The 20,082-nt window shown below is 36.7% G+C and overlaps 1 protein-coding gene across 2 annotated transcripts in view; it reads left to right on the forward strand.

Annotated features, from left to right (window-relative positions):
• Nucleotides 1-20,082, forward strand: part of ODR4 (odr-4 GPCR localization factor homolog) — a 35,336-nt gene that overhangs the window by 535 nt on the left and 14,719 nt on the right. The window contains exons 2-10 of one of the 2 annotated variants that reach the window (XM_061383501.1): nucleotides 1,895-2,015; nucleotides 4,601-4,735; nucleotides 8,296-8,391; nucleotides 10,644-10,750; nucleotides 11,764-11,800; nucleotides 12,576-12,716; nucleotides 14,092-14,187; nucleotides 15,027-15,095; nucleotides 19,307-19,435. In XM_061383501.1, coding sequence (XP_061239485.1) covers nucleotides 1,917-2,015; nucleotides 4,601-4,735; nucleotides 8,296-8,391; nucleotides 10,644-10,750; nucleotides 11,764-11,800; nucleotides 12,576-12,716; nucleotides 14,092-14,187; nucleotides 15,027-15,095; nucleotides 19,307-19,435 — 909 coding nt within the window. In that variant the 5' untranslated portion in view covers nucleotides 1,895-1,916. The remainder of the gene's footprint in view (nucleotides 1-1,894; nucleotides 2,016-4,600; nucleotides 4,736-8,295; nucleotides 8,392-10,643; nucleotides 10,751-11,763; nucleotides 11,801-12,575; nucleotides 12,717-14,091; nucleotides 14,188-15,026; nucleotides 15,096-19,306; nucleotides 19,436-20,082) is intronic. The other variant, XM_061383502.1, reaches the window with a different exon arrangement.

The following is a 20,082-nucleotide window of genomic DNA, read 5'->3' on the forward strand; positions in this document are numbered from 1 at the left end:
TAAAAACCATCCTGACAGCGTAACAGAATTTCCAGATTGTAATTCGATGGCTTCTAAGCTGAATCTGGGAATTGTTGCATGTTCGATTATTCTTGAAAAGAATTTGCTAAATTCTTTACTGAAAATGAAGCATTCCTAATGTAGTCCTCCCACCTTTGAAAATACCAGAAAGGAGCTTCATTCGGATTTCTTTCCCCTCAAATATTGTGTGTGTGTTAGTCACTCAGTCGTGTCTGACTCTTTGTGACCCAATGAACTGTAGCCCACCAGGCTCCTCTGTCCATGGAATTCTCCAGGCAATAATACTGGAGTGGGTTGCCATTTCCTCTTTCAGGGGATATACCCGACCCAGGGATCGAACCCTGGTCTCCTGCATTGCCGGCAGACTCTTTACTATCTGAGCCACCAAGGAAACCTTAAAATATTCTATATAAGCACTTTAAATAAGGTTACTGGTATGTGCAGTACTGTATTATGTCTTGCAAATGTGCTCAGTTGCTAAGTCATGTCAGACTCCTTGCCACCCCAGGGACTGTAGCCCAGTAGGCATCTCTGTCCATGGAATTCTCCAGGCAGTACTGGAGTGGGTTGCCATTTCCTTCTCCAGGGGATCTTTCTGACCCAGGGATGGAACCCACAACTCCTGCTTGGCAGGCAGATTCTTTATCGCTGAGTTATCTGGGAAGCCCGTATTATGTCCTGGGCCCACAATATCATCATTATTGATCTACTATTTGGAAAACACAGATGTTCTATACTTGGACTTACAGGATTCTAAAATTAGGTTTTCAGATCTGCTATGATCCAAATTCTTTATTTTGAAGACTAGCAAGCTAGACTCCAGGAAAGTTGAGTGGTTTCAATCCAATTTTTAACAACTTCCAAAGCTTCTGCTGATATGCAGCATTTCAGGAAAAATTGAACTGTGTAAGAGAAGATCTGCATTTTTAGTATTACCCTTTAGTCTAATATGATTGGTTACATTTTAAATGTTTAAAGGAGCACGAAAAGAAAAAAAAAAATCCAGCAGTCAACTAGATTTCATAACCCAAAGATTCTCATCTTCCTATTGCATTCAGTTTCTTACATATTAACATGGCTAGTATATGACACTAGAAAAAGTAAGATTAGAAAGTTACATATCATAACCTTGGAGTGACTACCATTGTTATTTCTTGGGATTGGGGGCAGGAGGAGAAGGGGACGACAGAGGATGAGATGGTGGGATGGCATCACTGACTCGATGGACGTGAGTCTGAGTGAACTCCGGGAGTTTGTGATGGACAGGGAGGCCTGGCGTGCTGCGATTCATGGGGTTGCAAGGAGTCGGACATGACTGAGCGACTGAACTGAACTGAACCTCTCATTGAGCATCTCAGAAATTATCATCTTTTTTATTTTAGAAACGAGCACAGAGAGGCTCTGCAGTAAATTACCAAAGGTGATAGAACCAAGGAATGGTCGATTTCAGTAAGAAATCTGGTGTGTGGCTCACTAGCTTAGTGTTCTCTTTATCTGTGATATGTGACTGATAGTCGCTCAGTTGTGTCTGACTCTTTGCGACCCCATGGACTATAGCCCACAAGGCTCTTCTGTCCATGGAATTCTTCAGGCAAGAATACTGGAGCGGGTTGCCATTTCCTTTTCCATATCTTCTGAGATATGGGACTAGGCTTATTGCTATGTCAACTGTAGTTGATTGGGAGTCATTTCCTGCAACTCTCTATTGAGAATTACAATTTGGAAGAAAGAATGTTCTATTGAGTAAGCAGTCACTACAAGATTTGGGATATTGTCAGGTTAGTACAGTTTCTCTATACTATCCCCATGAGAAAAGCCATTGCAAATTCTGGTTTTTGCCTAAACATGCTGTATATTTTTTCTTGTAATTTAGGAAGTTGAATTAGTTCTTAATAATGGGAAGAACCTACATTGTAGAAGAGACTGTTGGCCAGTATCTTTCAAACATCAGTCTGCAGGGAAAAGCTTTTGTCTCTGGTCTTTTAATAGGACAGGTATGTATCTTTTCTTGTGCGTTTATTGATGAAACTAATTTGTTTAAAGTTAAAGTATTCTATTTAATAGTTAAACCCAACTTAGGTGATGAAGGGATGGAATGAAGAAGAAGAATGTAATCCAGGTTTGCCCAAGTCAGAACACATTCCCTTTTGATAATGTAAAAGTAACCTATAAGGTAAAAACTCCAAAATTAGAATTTTACTGACCAGATTATTCACATTTCATTGTCTTTTCAAAGTGATTTTTACTCCCCTCTAATCTTTAATCCCAGGTTGTCAAATTCTTTACAAAGTAGCTTTTGACAGTTTTATTTTGAGTTTGTCTCATCTCAGACCTGTAACAAATAAAGGTAACATATTTTATTACATACCATGGTACTCGTTTACTGAAGGTTTTTTTTTTTTTTTTTGATATTGGTTCACTGGAGAGGGAGGGACAGAGACTGGGAGAAATTTGGAAATTAGATTTTATTTCCCTCTTAGAGTTAAGTTTAAAAAGCAATACAAAATGGAACAACTGTTTGGAGAATTACTTTAAAAAGCATGAGCACCCACTGACTTTTTATAATTGATGGGAAGGTGTGTTAATCAGCAGGGAGGACTGTCAGCAGTACACAGCAGTGAACGGACGAGAGTCACGCAGGTGCACCGGCTGCTTCTATCTTCACTCTATTTGGGGAGAGTGTACTATGTTCCAAGGATTGATTTTGAGGCCTAATAACAAATAAAAGTCCGTCGGGACGGGTTTCCTCCTGGGTATTTTAGCATGATGCTGTAGAACATTCAAGTTGCATAATTAGCGCTCCTTGTTCTGCTACTGTGCACATTCCTAAGCTACTTTCTCTTATAATTGGATGTCCTGTGTTGTCTACTTAGAAAGAATGCACTCTGCAGGGGATCTGTGTGCTCATACCCCTCCATGGTATTCTCGTTTTCAACATCATTCTGAATGTGCTTAGTTAGTGTTAGTGTGGCCCTGAGAGACAGGTACATTCGAAGAGTTTTCACAAACCTGATTTCTCATAAGACAGGGCAGACCCAGGTCCTGCCGCCTCATGAGGCTTCTCACCAGCCGGCCAGATGGCCTCTCTGGCAGGGCTTTTAGATTCAGGTTACTTAACATCTATTACGGGATTCTTTTTGTTAGAAACCTTTTATTTAAGGATCTTTACTTCCCTTTATTTTAAAAACTGAAGGGAAGAAAAGTCTTAGAGAAAGATGTAATCAGTAAAGGCAAAAGGTCAGGGAGAAGTACCTTTTTTCAGACTTGCCGTACTGCACGTAGCCCGTTTCTCAGCACAACCGCCGTCTCACATGTGAGTCTCCCACAGTTTAGGGAGAGTTCCACTCCCTCTTCATGCTGCCTTCTCATTCCTGCCAGCATTCTTGCTGCTGCTTTCTCTTTTTTCCAGGTTCATCACTATCCCCTCCTTCCCCTCGAGCTTTCAGGCTTGCCTGTTTCCTATTCTCAGAGTCAGTTTCTTTTTCTTTTCAAAATCATAGATTTTATGAAAGCAAAGAGTTTTCTTAATCAGTGCCTACCTGTTCCCAGTGTTCATTTCAGTGTAACGTTCTGGAAATAACTTTTATTGAAATAATTTCTCTTCATTTTTTTTTGTTCTGTTCCAGGATGAGACTAACGATTAGGATTTCAGGTCATGAGGATAACATCATGCTACCTTGTACTTTTACTCTGTAGGAGATTTTCACTGTAATGAGTCTGAGCTAGTAAATTTTCCCCAATTTTATCTTCAGGTTTCCCACTTTTGGTTAGCATTTAATTGCTGTTAAAACTGAGGAACATCCATCTAATATAACACTTCGGTTATCTGTCCTACACCCACTTTGTTTTTCTGTGGACCATATGAGCAAGTTCCCCACTACCATTGTTTCAGTGAAAGTAAGATGCACAAGGTCATTTCTTGCTTTATTTTCCAGGGATTTTATATTTGTTGAATTATCTCATCTGTTGAGATTACTTAGAAAATAAATAAAATAACTAGAAAATTGACCAAGCATGTCATCTTTTAGTGTATGTGCAGTTTACGGGCCTGCCTTGGTGGTCCAGTGGTTAAGAATCCGCCTGCCAATGCAAGGGGCAGGGGTTTGATCCCTGGTCCGGGAAGATCGCACATGTCACAGAGCAACTAAGCCTGTGTGCCGTGACTGCTGAGCCTCTGCTCCGGAGCTCGTGCTACACAGTGAGAGAAGCCTGTGCATGCAGCTAGAGAAAGCCCACGCGCAGCAGAGAAGACCCAACGCAGCCAGAAATATATAAATACGTTTTTAAGATGCAGTTCTTTCAGTCATCTAGTAAACCATTTTAAAGGACCACTACATGATGCATATTCATGATGCCAAATGAATAAGGAGCTGGTATTAAATATATTGAAAGATAACACGTGAGGGAAATATTGTAGGGCTGTCCATCAAAATTGGTTTCCCTGTAGATTCATTCCATTATAATACAGGTATTGACAATTTAAGCTGCTATGAATATTGCTCAGTTTTTGCATATCATGAAGGCTTTGCATTCCTCGGTGACATTTCCCTCTAGTAAGCTTTTCTAATTTGTTTTCAAGTGTTCCTCACAAAAGGATTATGTGATTCTTGCCACAAGAACACCACCCAAAGAAGAACAGAATGAGAGCCCCACACATTCCAAAGCCAAATTGGATAACTTGGATGAAGAGTGGGCCACAGAACACGCCCACCAGGTCATCATGTTTGTCTCTTTATATAGTTAAATTTGTGTTTGCTAACAAAATAAAAATACTTTATTCTCAGGTTACTAGACTAGGATTTCAGAGTACTCATAGGTTTTCAAAACTTGAGTAGTATATAAAAAATTAGGAGAATTTTCTGCTGTGTTTCATTCATGATTATATTTTTTTGTTGTTGATTACTTGTATCTAGTTTTTAAAAAAGCATTTTCTTACTTGGAGTTAAGTAATTCACCCAAGATTAGTGTAACAGGTCGTGAAACTGGGATTTAAACCCAGGCAGCATGACTTGAAAACCTTTGATCTCATTATGCTATGCTTTTCCATTGTTGACTTTAACCTGTTGTGTTTTTTAATTTAGCTTATTTCCAATTTTTCTATACTTTAAAATAATACTAGTTATTGATAATATTGTTGCTGGTCAGATTGTTTTAAAGACTTAAGTTAGGTACTGAGAAAGTAAAATGATGGTTAAAAATTTTTTTAACGTCCTTAGAATTTATATTTTAACCAAAGTGAAAAACATTATTACCAAATGAGATTAAATAGAACAGTACTATAGGAATATAGAGTGGGGGATGATCAAATATCTATAAGTGGTTGGATTCAAACAGCTTCACAGAAGACTCTGAACTTTAAAGATGAATAGGACTTTGCTGGAAGAAGTCACGGAGGACATTGAATGCACAAAGGTGTGGATAAGTGACCCAAAGGCATGAAATTTAAAGGTGTGTTAGAATAGCAGGCAACTGGGTATAATTGAAGCATGGTGTGTATTAAAGAGGGTGTTTAGGCTTAAGACTGTATGGGGTCAGTTTATGGATGGTTTGAAGTGTCAGTCATCCTGGGAAGGGAGGAGTTCATTTGGGAGCCTGTCGCTCTGTAGTAGACTTTGAGAGCTCCCTATTTGGAGGATTGATCTGCCAATAATTGAGATAGTAATTTCAGTGCCTTGGTACAGTGTAAATGGAGAGTAGGGAGACTGGAAAGAGCAGAAAACTTACTTATAGTAATAGTTCAAGAAAAGATGACATTGTCTAGTGACTAGACCCTTCAGCTTCATGAGGACAGGGGTCATGTCTCTTGTTTATGGCCGTATCCTTAGTGCCAAGCATAGTATTCCCATGGTTTATGATGAGAACTCCAGAATAAAGGATAAGTGAATGGATGAATCAACAAACTGAAGCAGAGGGCTGAACTTCATTGCCAAAACATTTCAGAGAAAGAGCTAGTATTAAGATGATTTAGTGACCAACTAAACTGGCAGTAAAGAGATTGTGAGAGTAGAAGGTGGTTACGGAGACTTTTTTCCAGGGTGTCCAGGAAAGTGGTGTTGCCATTACACAAAGAAGAAACAGATTTGGGGTGGGTGAAGGAAACGATGAATAAATTCACTTAAAAGTGAATTGGATTATATCATCCAATGAACAGTGTTAAAGTAAGGTAAAAATAGAATTAGTTCCTTCTCCATTTAGCTTTAAATCTTCAAACACACATACTTGTTTATCTGCATTTATTTTGGGATGTAGTATTTAGGTTTTTTTAAAAAAGTCCATTAAAAATTTAATATGATCTTGTAATGAAATATTAAATATTTACTGGATTAAAAAAATCTATATGCATCTATACAAACATAAAATTTATAGGGCAAAGTATATAGCTTTATTGCCTCTAGAAAGAAATGGTTAATTTTATTTATTTATGATTTTGAAAAGATATGCAGGCTCCCCATTCTAAATATGGAAATTTCGTTGCTTTTGTAGGTCAAGTTTGTGTCTCTATAGTATTTAGAATTTATGAAATCAGACGGAGGTATCAGCAAACATGTGCTGTGTGCTTCGTTGTCAGTAATGTCTGACTCTCTGCAACCCCTGGACTGTATAGCCCGCCAGGTTCCTCTCTCCATGGAACTCTCCAGGCAAGAATGCTGGAGTGCGTTGCCATGCCCTCCTCCAGGGGATCTTCCCCATCCAGGGATCAAACCCAGCTCTCCCACATCAGCAGACATAATACAAATATATTAGGAGTTAGATTATGGTATCTAATTTTCTGAAAACTTTGCGTATACATTAAGTACATAAAAGATAACCAGAGCACTCTGATCTTTTGAGTATAACTGGTAGAAAGCAATACCTGTGGCATGAGGAACTAGCCACAATCATATGGAAGGAAAATTAGATATTATAAAGGACAGACTGGTAGTATGTGTCAAAATCCTGAAAAATAATGTATAACTTTTTAGCCTGGTTATCCACTTCAAGAGATTTATTATAAGCAGATAATCCTGTGGACACAGAAACTTGCTAGTATTTTTAACCATTTATTATTTAAGAGTACGGAAAAGCTCTAAATAATATAAATACCCAATATCAATAAGATTTTTAAAATTGAGATTTAAAATTTAAGATTTCAATTTAAAATTTAGATTTGTAAATCTAAACAATAGGAAACAGTGGATTTTCAGATTGCACTCCCTCTCTTCAAATCCCAGACTCTGCTGGATATTATAGGAATACAGAGGTAGTTGAGAGTTAAGTTCTTCTATTAAGGAGCTCCCAGATCAACCAGTAAGGAAACACATAACCACAGCCCAGGTTCATGTGATAAGCTCCATGGGAAAACTGTAGTGAAATCCTGTATGAGTTTGAAGATCAAAGGATCGAGGAAGACAGCTTCCTCAAGCTGACTTTGAGGTGTTCAGTAGAGTTCCAACATGTAGATATACAAGAGAACATCCTTCCAGGCTGAGTGAAAGATATAGAGTTAGAAAACCTGGCCGTATGTGAGGAGAACAGTGAGAAGTTTGTGATTAACACTTGAATATTTCATGGGAAGTAGTGTCAGATGAGACTCTGCATATCAAATCCATCAGATTTTAGAGAGTCTAATACCAGCCTAAGATAAAATTTGTTTATTTAGCTGATAGTGGAAGTCACTGAAAAATTTAGTAGAGATTTCTGTCTTTGATCTTATAAGAAAGAAGTTTGCTTATTGCTGTAACTAATGCTATCCTATGCTAAGTCACTTCAGTCGTGTTCGACTCTGTGCGACCCCATAGACGGCAGCCCACCAGGCTCCCCTGTCCCTGGGATTCTCCAGGCAAGAACACTGGAGTGGGTTGCCATTTCCTTCTCCAATGCATGAAAGTGAAAAGTGAGAGTGAAGTTGCTCAGTCGTGTCCGACTCTTAGCGACCTCACGGACTGCAGCCTACCAGGCTCCTCCGTCCATGGGATTTTCCAGGCAAGAGTACGGGAGTGGGGTGCCATTGCCTTCTCTGGCTGTAACTAAAGGGTGTCATTATTAAATGGTTTTGTTTATAAAGTAGTTTTAAGGTAGAAAGTTAAGAATACTCTAGGAAGATTGACACCCCATTCATCTTCGTTATCATCCATTTCTCAATATTTTAACCTTTTTCTCAAAGCCCTCACCTCAGTGCTGTGCATATAGTTGGTACTAGGTAGGCATTTACTGATCTAATATTTAGCTTCTCAAACACAGGTTGCATAAAGTGTCAAATGCTTTTGTTAGCTAATGCTGTATTTCTGTTTTTAGGTGTCCAGGATGCTACCAGGGGGACTTTTAGTTCTTGGAGTATTTATTATTACAGCTTTAGAAATGGGAAGTGAATTTCAAAATACCCTGCGTAGAGTAAGTCTGAAATATCAAAAATTCTTCAAGTTACATCTTAATTGCTTGTATATGTTTACAGTGATCCTAGGCATGTTTAGATTAATTCTCTACGATGGGATTATGTTAAAACAGCCTTTTCCACCCAATCGTGGCTCCTGACAAAATTGCTTAGTATCTTGAGTGTAATATATGTCAATATATATTTTCAATCAAAGCTATATATTTTAAAAATATTCCTTATTTTAAAGATAATTTTTTACTATTGTGAAACAAGTTATAGAGGGTTAACAATTTTTATTGTGCAATAACAGTATTCTGCTAGAACTCCCATTTAGCTCCAAGTGATTGCCTTAATGTGAAATTAATGTTTTGTAATTCTTCATCTCTTCAGTTCTCTCAGGATCCTGAGAATAAGACATAAAGTAACGGCAGTCAGATACTTATTCTTTATTTCTGGACAGAGTATCTATCACAAATCACTTACTTTTTGTTTAATTCCGATGTCAGTCAATTGGGTGACATAGTTTACCAGTAAATATAAGGGTCCACAAACTGTTTCCCCTTAAGCCCAAACCTGAAGCAAGCTCTGGACAGCCAGCTTGCATCTCTTTTAGTAATCAAGATCCAGATAAGGGGACTTCCCTGAGGTCCAGTGGTTAAGAGTCTGCTTTGCAATGCAGAGGATGCAAGTTTGATACTTGGTTGGGCAACTAAGATCCCACGGCTGCAAAGACCCAAAGCAACCAAATAAATATTTTTTAAAAATCCAGATAAGCCTTCACAAATTTATTTTCCACCCCAAGAAAGAAGGGGACCTCATTATCCTGAGAAGTGCAAAACCCACCAGAATCCCCAAAACCCTTTCTCTAGTAAAAAGCATACGGCTCAGAATCCAGATGCTACAGATTCTTCCAGTTTTGTAACTTTCTCTCCCATCAAATATCCCACCTTCAAACCTTTGATATTTGTACCTATGGGAGTAAAGGAAGAAGGAGATGATAATCCCTCCCCTGGCAAGTTATTCAACCTTGTACCATTTTTACCATTTTAAATAAGTGTACCTCTTTCACAGTTGTTCATCCTATTTGGCATTTTGGAATGTAACCTATGTCCACCGCTGTGCATCATTTTGTGGTTTGCATTGGAATGAATGGCTCAGTGCTAGAGAGAGACAGATCCTCCTTCCTCTTGCTTTCTGCATCTCTTGTTTCTAAGAAGCATATAAGATTTTAGAAATGCTCTCTTTCAGAAACTGTAGCATTTTAGTTTCTTTCTTTCCATTGGCCTGCATTGAGGATATGATATGAAGTAAGCTTGTAAAACTTGTCACAGTCTCCCATAAGGTCATTGCAGAGAGTTTTATTCATTGTATTACATGATACTGTCTTTAGAAATTTCTTTTGATATCATTACCAAGAAAGTTGTGCCTGTTCTGATCACCTGTTTAGCTTATGGACCATGTGAATTAGGGAACAAATTAGATTTCTTTGTGCACAGTATTTTTAGAGAGCTTAGAGCATTTATGAACCTTCTCCCCATATCAAGTGTGCATTTTTATCATTCTTACCTGTGGCATAGATTTATGTCCTTACTTCTGATTTTCTCACTTATAATTTGTGTTATTCTGTATTGTATGTACCCTTGTATATTGCCTTACATCTTTTGTGATGTTTAAATAAGAAATGCCAAATGGGCGACATGCTCTGTTTTTTTAGGCTAAAATCACTTGTCATTTTTCATTCTAATTAAGTAAAATCTTCATACTTCACTTAAATGTTGCATGGCTGCTAAGTCATGTGTGCTAAGTCTCTTTAATCGTGTCTGACTCTTTGTGACCCTATGGACTGTAACCCACCAGGCTCCTCTGTCCAGGGGATTCTCCAGTCAGGAATACTGGAGTGGGTTGCCATGCCCTCCTCCAGGGATCTTCCTGACCCAGGGATCGAACCTGTGTCTCTTACGTCTCCTGCTTGGCAGGCAGGTTCTTTACTACCAGCGCCACCTGGGAAGCTCAGTTGCCCTAAATTGGGTTCAGTTGATCATTAATGACAGTGAATTATGTTTTTTTATTTAATACCCAATTTTTATTTATCTCTAAAAATGGAATTTAAATGATTAATAGTCAGTTTCACTCTTTCTTTTGAAAGAAAATTTAATGATACGATCATGAAATTTTAAAGCTAAATGGTAAATTAGGATTATTATAGTTGTCTTTTTCTGCACTTTCCTTTCTTTTATTTTGCATTCAATTGTGTTTTCCTCTTTTTCAGCTAGTATTTGCTGTGGAAAAATCTGTGAATAAAAAGAGACTGTGGAATTTCACAGAAGAGGAGGTCTCAGAACGAGTTATACTTCACTTTTGCTCTTCTACAAAAAAGTATCTTTTATTTAGGTGTTCATGTTTTAAAGTATATGATACCGATATAATGTTCCTGCAACTTTTTTACCCAAATGTTTATTTAAATCATTTATAAGTTTTCTGTAAATAACACATAAATAGGACTGCCAATAAGAATAGTGTTAATGGTTGTTAATCATGTCTCATGTTGTAAGGAGTTTGAGAGAGGAGGCAGGGACTAGGCCTTCTAAATTCTTCACCAGCTGTCTACCCCTGTACATTACAGTACACTAGGTCCCCTACAGAGAGGTATAGCTTAGGCAAAGCAGTGCTTTTATATTGTTTACCTCCAGTTCCTATAGATAAAATGTTCAACTCAAAGCACAATTACACTGAGCTGGAAATTTTTGTTTCTCTGGCCAAGATCAGGTGACTCTAGAAGCCAGTTAGTTATAGGGCCTTCTTAGCTTCTCTCCTCTACATGTTAGCAGGGCAAGTACCTCCCAAGCATGAGGCAGTTTTGCCAAGGGAGTGAAGCAATGTAAAGGTCCAGTAAATTAGGACCTGCCAAATACAAAATTCAAATAAGTGGTCATTCCTGCAGAAGCTGAGCTCTTAACTCCTTTGATATTTAACTAGAATGTTTCCTGTACAGACTCTTTGACCCAGTAAACATTCCAGGCTTGACTCCATTCAGAACAGCACTCCTGTTTGTTAAAAAGAGTGTGTATATGAGGACAATTTTGTAAGCGCTGTCATTCTATTCATTGGGATGAGCAGGATTTATAAACAGAAGGAAATAAAGTATCCAAAGTATTATAGTCAAAGGAATTTATATATATAAAAGTAATATACTTGTACAAACCCATGTATGCATATATATGTGTGTGTGTATACCTATCTTTAAGTGTCATACCATGAAGTGGTATGATTTTGTAAAAATTTGGATGCATATACTTTGTTTTTATTTTTGGATGGTTTTTTTTTTGGATTATTAAGAATTGCTTTTTTATTTTTACTTTTTTGGTTATTTCTATCCTTAATTAGTAAAGAATATTTTGTCGAACTTATGATATTCATGATCCAAAGGTAAGAAAAAGTTCTCTTTATAAAGACTTTTCTGTGTTGCAGACTACTTTTAAATGAAAATTAAATTTTTGTTTTAATAATTCTCAATGCTGTCTCTTCTTATTGATGTCCACAACCACCCATAGTTTTTTACTTTGAAATATGCTTAATTTCTTTGCAGACAAGGAAAATTTATGTTTTGTTTTATTGTTAGAATATTTTTGTTAAGCTCTCCTTATCTTGTTTATGGGTCCAGTATTATATTTGAGAGGCTTGTAGTACAAGTGTCTAGGCTTGTGGGAGCTGCAGTGCCTAGTAAACAAATTGTCTGTACTCAAGAGGAATCCAAACTAATCCTTTGCTAAGGTGTTGAAGAAACAGAGTGGAAAAGTAGCTGCAGTATTTTGTTAGCAGGAATAGGACAGAAGGAAAACGTCTGGCACCTCATACAGTTGCTCAGTGATTGTTGATGCCACATCAGACGCTTCAGAATTGACTCTGGTGAAGCTGCAGATGAGAACTACAGGACCAGAGGACTCGGCAAAATTTTAAACCAGCCTTTCACTGGGGGAGGGAGTTGCCAGGATTGCCTAGGATGTGTTGAAGAATACCAAACTTTTAGTGCATGCTTTATTTTTATTTAGTTCTAACCTATTGCTCTTTGATGAAGGAATTTGGCCAAATATGTTGGATAACAACTTGTATGAATTACTAGGCTGTACATTTTATGATGTTTTATTGCTCCGTGTGTTTTACGTTAATCGCGTATTTTATGTTTTCTTCCCCTTTGCTAAAGAGTTCTGCAAAACCGGCAGATTGGAAGTATCAAAATGGACTATCAGCTTCATGGCTTTCCTTAGAGTGTACAGTTTATATTAATATTCACGTCCCGCTGTCTACTACTTCTGTCAGCTATACTCTGGAGAAAAATACAAAGGTATCAGAATAAAATGAATTTTCTTTAGTGATTGCTGAATAGATGATCTACCTTTATTCTGATTGTCTATGCTGTTCATTTTATAATTTCAAAATTGCATTCTAATTATAATATTGTTACAGGTAACTGATTTGTTAGTTCAGCCAGATTAGAAATTTAGACATGGGACAATGTCACCATACTATTGTATTTAGCATAGTAATAAGTGCTTCATAAATATTTGTTAATTAACATGTAATAGGTACATTGTCTTAGAGAAGGAAATGGCAACCCACTCCAGTATTCTTGCCTAGGAAATCCCATTGACAAAGTCTGAGCCTGGTGGGCAACAGTCCATGGGGTCGCAAAGTCGGACATGACTTAGCAACTGAGCACATGTACATTGTAAAATATAACTATGTAAGAGGATACACCGGTTGGTCTTTTTTGTTTTCATCTTTAGTCGTTTAAAACAGTTTTTTTTATTGAAATATAGTTGATTTACAGTGTGTTGATTTCCACTGTGGCATCACTGATGCAATGGACATGAGTTTGGGCAAACTTTGGGAGATGGTAGGGGACAGGGAAGCCTGGCGTGCTGCAGTCCATGGGGTTGCAAAGAGTCAGACGTGACTGTGTGACTGAACAACAATTTCTGCTGCACATCAGAGTGATTCAGTTGTACACGTATATATATTTTTCACGTTCTTTTCCGTTTTGATCTGTCTTAGGATATTGCGTATAGATTGAAAGTTTGGGATTAGCAGATGCAAATTTTTATAAATAGAATGGACAAAAACAAGGCCCTACTGTATAGCACAGGGAACTATCTTCCTCTTTAGTTTTGTTTTCCATATTCCAGTTACGTTTTGTAATTCTGTACCATTCTTTTGTTCATAGCTTTTTTGTCTTCTTTTTTCCTGTTGAAGGAGGTAAATGGAGCTTGCTTATTGTTTCCTCTTTAATACTGTTTTGTATATTTGTTTGAGGCTCTTTCTTTTTTCTCACTTTTTTAAATAGAAATTACTGAATTTTATTTGACTGGTTATTCAGTTCAGTTCAGTCGCCCAGTCGTGTCCGACTCTTTGCGACCCCATGAATCGCAGCATGCCAGGCCTCCCTGTCCATCACCAACTCCCGGAAGCCACCTAAATCTGTGATATGTATGTTAATTTGGGAAAAAGATTAGAAAAACAATTATTTAATATGGATAAGGTACTAAAAATTGGGGATATACTTTTTTGTTCATGATACTGAATTTAAATGCCACATTTTTGAAATTTAGGGATATTTATCATTAATATTTTAGTGTACTAGGTGGGAAAAAGTAGACTTGAGGGAGTTTAACTGAGATGGCATTATATCTGAAAGATGTCCATGTTGTGTTTCTTTTAAGAATGGACTTGCACGCTGGGCCAAGCAGATAGAAAATGGTATTTATTTGATTAATGGGCAAGTTAAAGATGAAGATTGTGACCTATTAGAAGGACAGGTGAGTCAAGAGAAAATCATCTAATGAAATTATTTGTGCTTAAGGAAAAGTAAAAGATGACTTGTTTTTAGTTATTTAGGCCTTACCTTCATGAAAACAATTTTTATCTACTTATTTCTAAGGTCTTTAAAACTAAAGGGCACATGATTATCTCAGAAAATGATAGGAGATTATTTCTGAAATCATAAGAATTTTGAAACCTGCAGGAGAGGGTGTCATGTAAATTTCATCTGATTTCTACTTTGCAGTCTGCTCACTTAAAACTAAAGTCGTAAAGTCGTATGTTCTGCCCTGATAACAGTTTACATACTAAGTTTGGCCATTTTATAGGGAATGTGTATGGGGGTGTCTTCTAAAATATCTTTGGTCTGAAGAGGAACTTTGGTGATTTCTCCCTTTGGAGCAGGGCTCAGTGAGCTTAATGTCCACACCAAGTAGTAAATATTTTAGACTTTGTAGGCCACGTGTTCTCTCTTACAGCTATTTGGCTCTTCTGTTGTAGCGTGAAAGTGGCCACAGACAATACATACACGAACAATCTTGGTTGTGTTCCAGTAGAACTTTATTTACAAAGACTAGAGGTAGTTTGGATTTGATCCATAGGCATAGTTTGCGAATCCTTGCTTTAGAGGAATAAAAGTAGGAAGTGAATGGTTTTTAAGAGTATACATTAAATTTGTAGAATATAGAATACACAAAACAATGTACCTAAAAAGACTAACGTAAAACAAATAATAAGACTTTTTTCTCCTCTGCGTATGTTGGATAGCTCCTAAATTATCTTTTATGTTTCACTCCAATCTCAACAGTCTAATTTTTTAATTTCTGTGTCATTTCAGAAAAAATCTTCTAGAGGAAATACTCAAGCAGCTAATCATTCATTTGATATTAGAGTGCTAACACAGTTGGTAAATATTTTAAAATACTCCTTATCTAAAATTAAAATGCAGTATTTCTTAGCATAAGCTTAATGAAATCCTTTTTTTTTTAAGTGTGTATGAATTTTTTGGCTGTGCTGGGTCTTTGTTGTTGCTGATGGGCTTTTCTCTAGCTGTGGTGAGCGGGGGCTGCTCTCTAGTTGCAGCGCACAAGCTTCTCGTTGCGATAGCTTTCCTCGCTGTGGAGCACAGGCTCTGGGGCACGTGGGCTTCGGTAGTTGCGGCTCGTGGGCTCAGCATTTGTGGCTCCGGGCTCTAGAGCACAGACTCAGTTGTGGTGCATGGGCCTAGTTGCCCCGCGGCACATGGGATCTTCCAGGTCAGGGATCGAACCTGTGTCTCCTGCACTGGCAGGTAGATTCTTTCCCACTGAGCCACCAGGGAAGCCCTGTTTCTCTTTTTATGCTTGTGATTAGAGAGTCAAAACATTTTTGAGATGTAAAAGAGACTATAAAAAATGTTCCATTCAAAGAAAGTTATTTCCAAGAATTTATTCCCAAGTTATTTATTGTAATAAAATCTATTGGAGTGTATTGCCTCAAGACTATTAAAATTTTGACATCATGTAGCCTAGCAGTTAGGGAAAAAATGTACATATGTGTATGTATATATACATATATGGAGAAGGCAATGGCAACCCACTCCAGTACTCTTGCCTGGAGAAACCCATGGACAGAGGAGCCTGGTAGGCTGCAGTCCATGGGGTCGCCAAGAGTCGGAAACAACTGAGCGACTTCACTTTCACTGTTCACTCACATGCATTGGAGAAGGAAATGGCAACCCACTCCAGTGTTCTTGCCTGGAGAATCCCAGGGACGGGGGAGCCTGGTGGGCTGCCGTCTATGGGGTCGCACAGAGTCGGACACGACTGAAGCGACTTAGCAGCAGCAGCAGCATATACATATATATGTGTGTGTAATATTTTGTATGGTAAGTTTTGTGAGCAAAGTTGTAATTTTCTTAACTTAAAAGATGTGTGCAGTGATGTGCGAAGAGTTGTTACATACCTAATTTGAAGCAAATCTATATCTCTGTTTTGGTAAAAATCACACAATATTAGCAAGGTTTATGTTTTTGTATTGTTGCTTTACTTTACACATGTCTTCTCAGAAATTTAAATTTGGGTAATTATTTGTAAAAGTATGTATACATTTGATTTTAGTCCTGCTTGAAATTATCCTCGAAGCTAGATAGCATGTAAAGTACATCCATGATTTTAGAAAACTTTTCATTAAACAGGGAAATGCTACTAGGACTTTTTTTTTTTTTTTTTACTTAATAAAATAGACTTAAAATCCGTTTGTCACAGGAGGGGGCTTTCATTGCTGCTTTTCTTTGTGTTTAGCAATAGAGCATTACTAAATTGTCAGACTTATGCCACCAAACATTTCTCAGTTTCTCTTCTCAGGACCTTAAAAGTATTTTTAGTCTTTAATTTTCCTCCTTTTTTTTCATTTTAGAGGTGTTTTTTTAAGTTTATTCTTCTACCTGTATGCTTTTTACTAGTTATACTTACATGACTTCTTTGTTTATGAAACAATTCAGTTAAAATTATTTCAGTTATAAAATTGCAGTTAAAAATGTTTGGAGAGTGGGAATATAGAGAGAAGAATAGAAGGCATTATATATTAATATAATAAGGAGTCAATAAGTATTTGAGGCCACTTTTCTATCAAGTTTTGTTGATTCTTTCTTTGCAGCATAGCTCATCTTTTACTTTATGGTCCCATTGCCATTAGCCTTACAACCTAATTGTTTTACCTAATTCATCACAAGGAACTTAGTCGCTCTCTTTCCATTTATTCTTATCCAAAGTGATTCATTCTCTGAATCCTGATACCTTTGTTTGTATATTTCCTGTGATATCTTTCATATTTCTGATCTGTCTTGTATATTACCTCAGATTATCCTTTCGGAATCACAGTTTGCATTTATTCACTGTTCATTTACTTATTAGTTTTTTTTCCAATTAATATTAAGTGTGTATAAGGGGCAGACACTAACTGTGTTACTCCCCTTGTGTAAAATTCCTTAATTGCTCTATATGTACTAGTTCGAATTCTAATTCAAGGCTTTTTATGGCCTCAGCATGTCTTTTCATTATTTTCTAACTTAACTATTTTAGATGTATGCTTTCTGTGCCTTTAAAGTTCTGTATATTTCCCAAGTCATCTGTCTTATCAGTGCCATTTTTCCTTTATTATCCAGACTGTCAAAGTCCTACCTGTACATTAAGGTATAGCCGAAATGTTACCATTTTCATAAGGTTTCATTTGGTTACCATAACCAGAGGGATCTTTTCCAAAATATAATATCAGCATCACGGAAGTCCCTCCACTTATGAATAGGTTCGATTTTCAAAGTCTGCTAGCTGGTTTGTTCTGAAGTCCAAAGAAACCAAGATGGGTTGACATTTATAGAACCTAAATACATTTCCACCAAAAAGGAGTGAATCAAGTCCTTTTATCTTTTAAAAAGTCTTCTCCTTGATATGTGTGTATGTGTGTAGTCTTTTATATATACAATTTTGGAAAATAATGTTCTAATTTATACATATATAAATACATACATATATATAATATACATATATAATATATATGTTGCAACTGTGTTAATATGTACTGTAAATTAGATATTAAATATGTAAAATGGGACATTATTCTTCTACAGTAGAGTTAGGTTTAGTGGATGAAGGGAGCTCATTACTCCTCCTCCTCTCCATTTATTAATATATCAGTGATCTCTACAAGTATCATAGGAGGCTTATTCCAAAGAGTATCAGCATTGTCACCCTGTTGCTTCATTTAATGATTGACAGTTTTGAGCAGACCTGGAACCTTCTGAACTGTTTTGCCTGTGACAGACAGATTTTTTACCAAGACCTTGATTGTTTTTAGGCTTACATTCTTTAAAAAAAATTAGCCTTTGCCTGAATTACATTAGAGTCACCAGCACATGGTTAGTTAGCAGTGGTTAAATTGCATGAATTGTCTTTTTTCTTCAGAGTTGACTCTGCTGTGGTTTTTTAAAAAAATTATTTACTTATTTTTGGCCACTCTGGATCTTCATTGCTGTGCGCAGTCTTTCTCTAGTGGGGCGAGTGGGGGCTACTCCTGCAATGCCTGGGCTTCTCACTGTGGTGGCTTCTCTTGTTGAAGAATAGACTCTAGGTGCAAGGTCTTCGGTAGTTACACCGTGTGGACTCAGTAGTTATGGCAAATAGACGCTAGAGCTTGGGCTCAGTCGTTGGGGCGGATGGGCTTAGTTGCTCTGTGACACGTCGGCTCTTCCCAGATCAGGGACTGAACCTGTGTCCCCTGCATTGGCAAATGAATTCTTAACCACTGGACCACCAGGGAAGTCTGTTGTTGAATGGTTTATTTCACGTGCACTTAGAATATATGTTTGTACCACGTCCTTTTCTTTTTTTTAAATCATGATTTTTGTTTCCAGTATGATTGTACAGATCTCTAGTAGTACTTTTGAAGTTTCACTGCTCTCCTTGTTTTGGTATTTGTTGAAATGATAAGGTTAAAAATGTCTGTGAAAAAGCTCAAAGCCAAGCATGAACTAATACTACTTAGATTAGAAAAGAATGGGTCTATGAGATGAAAGTGATGATCACTGATGTCGTTTTCTGGTGACAGACATAGTTGACCTGCGGAGTCTGTAACATTACTTTTGACTTACGAAAGTTATGAGTTAAAAGTATAAATAAATGAATGTTTATATGTTGCTTGTAATTTTACTGTATTTATCACATCCTGCTCTGTATTTCAGTAATTTTTTTTTGCAGAGCTTGCATTACATACCTTCTGTTACTAGATCATGTTTTCTTTGTACGTCTTTTAATCTTAATAGTACTTATCTGAGTTATCTGCAAATAATATATGTTTAATGAACATATTGAAAGAATATAGGTATTATAGATAGTTATGTTAGTAAGAAAAATTTAGATGTGGTGTATTTAATTTCAGAGTATGTTCAAAATACTCAGAAAATAACATATAATTTATAAGGAAAAATGTAAAGGCCTTCTAAAATTTATAAAGAATATTTTCAGACACTTGGGTCAGTTAAAAATTTCTTCTTGCTTCATGAAATGACTTATATAATGTTTAAATGGTTCATATAGTTGATAATCATTGGCTATTAGAACTTAAACAGATTTTGTCTTTCAGCTTCTGAATTCAGACCACAGATCCACAGCCATGGTCCAGATCTGCAGTGGCTCTGTAAACCTTAAGGGTGCTGTGAAATGCAGAGCTTATATTCATAGTAATAAGCCCAAGGTTAAAGATGCTGTGCAGGTACAAAAGGAAAACTGGTATATGAAAGAAGCATGTTAACATAATTATTAAAAAATCCTAAAATTTTAATCCTTTTTCCGACTCAAATTTCTTAATTAATTTGATTTTAACTGATAAAAGTCCAATCTGTTGGGCAGTCCAGCTAAACCAGATGATTCATCCCAAGATTTTCATATGTAGAATGTCTATTTTTCATATGTAGTCTATCCTTTACAAAGTGATGATTATACAGGTTTATTAAGTTTTCCACAATTAATACTGTACATATCAGTACATTTGAAATCATTTCTTATGAGGGAAATTGAGCTTTTTAATAGCAAGAAAAGTGCTCCTAGGAAGAATTATTTGGTGGTGTTTTATAATCTATATAATTTAGAAATTAAAAAAATGATGACTGGCACTTTTGTTGTGGTTATACATTTTCTAATTTGGAGTACTAGCATTATCGTTGAGACGCAAAATTTCATTCATTTTTATTTGGTTTAAATTTACTGTATAGATGATGTTTAGGTAAATTTGCTGTTAAACATGATAAGCGTGTTAAATGAATGGACGTTAAAAAGTGGAATGATGTCCTGGTTACTTTATTGGACACGTTCATACACGCGTGCATGTTCAGTCCTTCAGTTGTGTCCAGCTCTTTGTGA

Source organism: Bos javanicus, chromosome 16 (assembly GCF_032452875.1).
Source record: "Bos javanicus breed banteng chromosome 16, ARS-OSU_banteng_1.0, whole genome shotgun sequence".
NCBI lineage: Eukaryota > Metazoa > Chordata > Mammalia > Artiodactyla > Bovidae > Bos > Bos javanicus.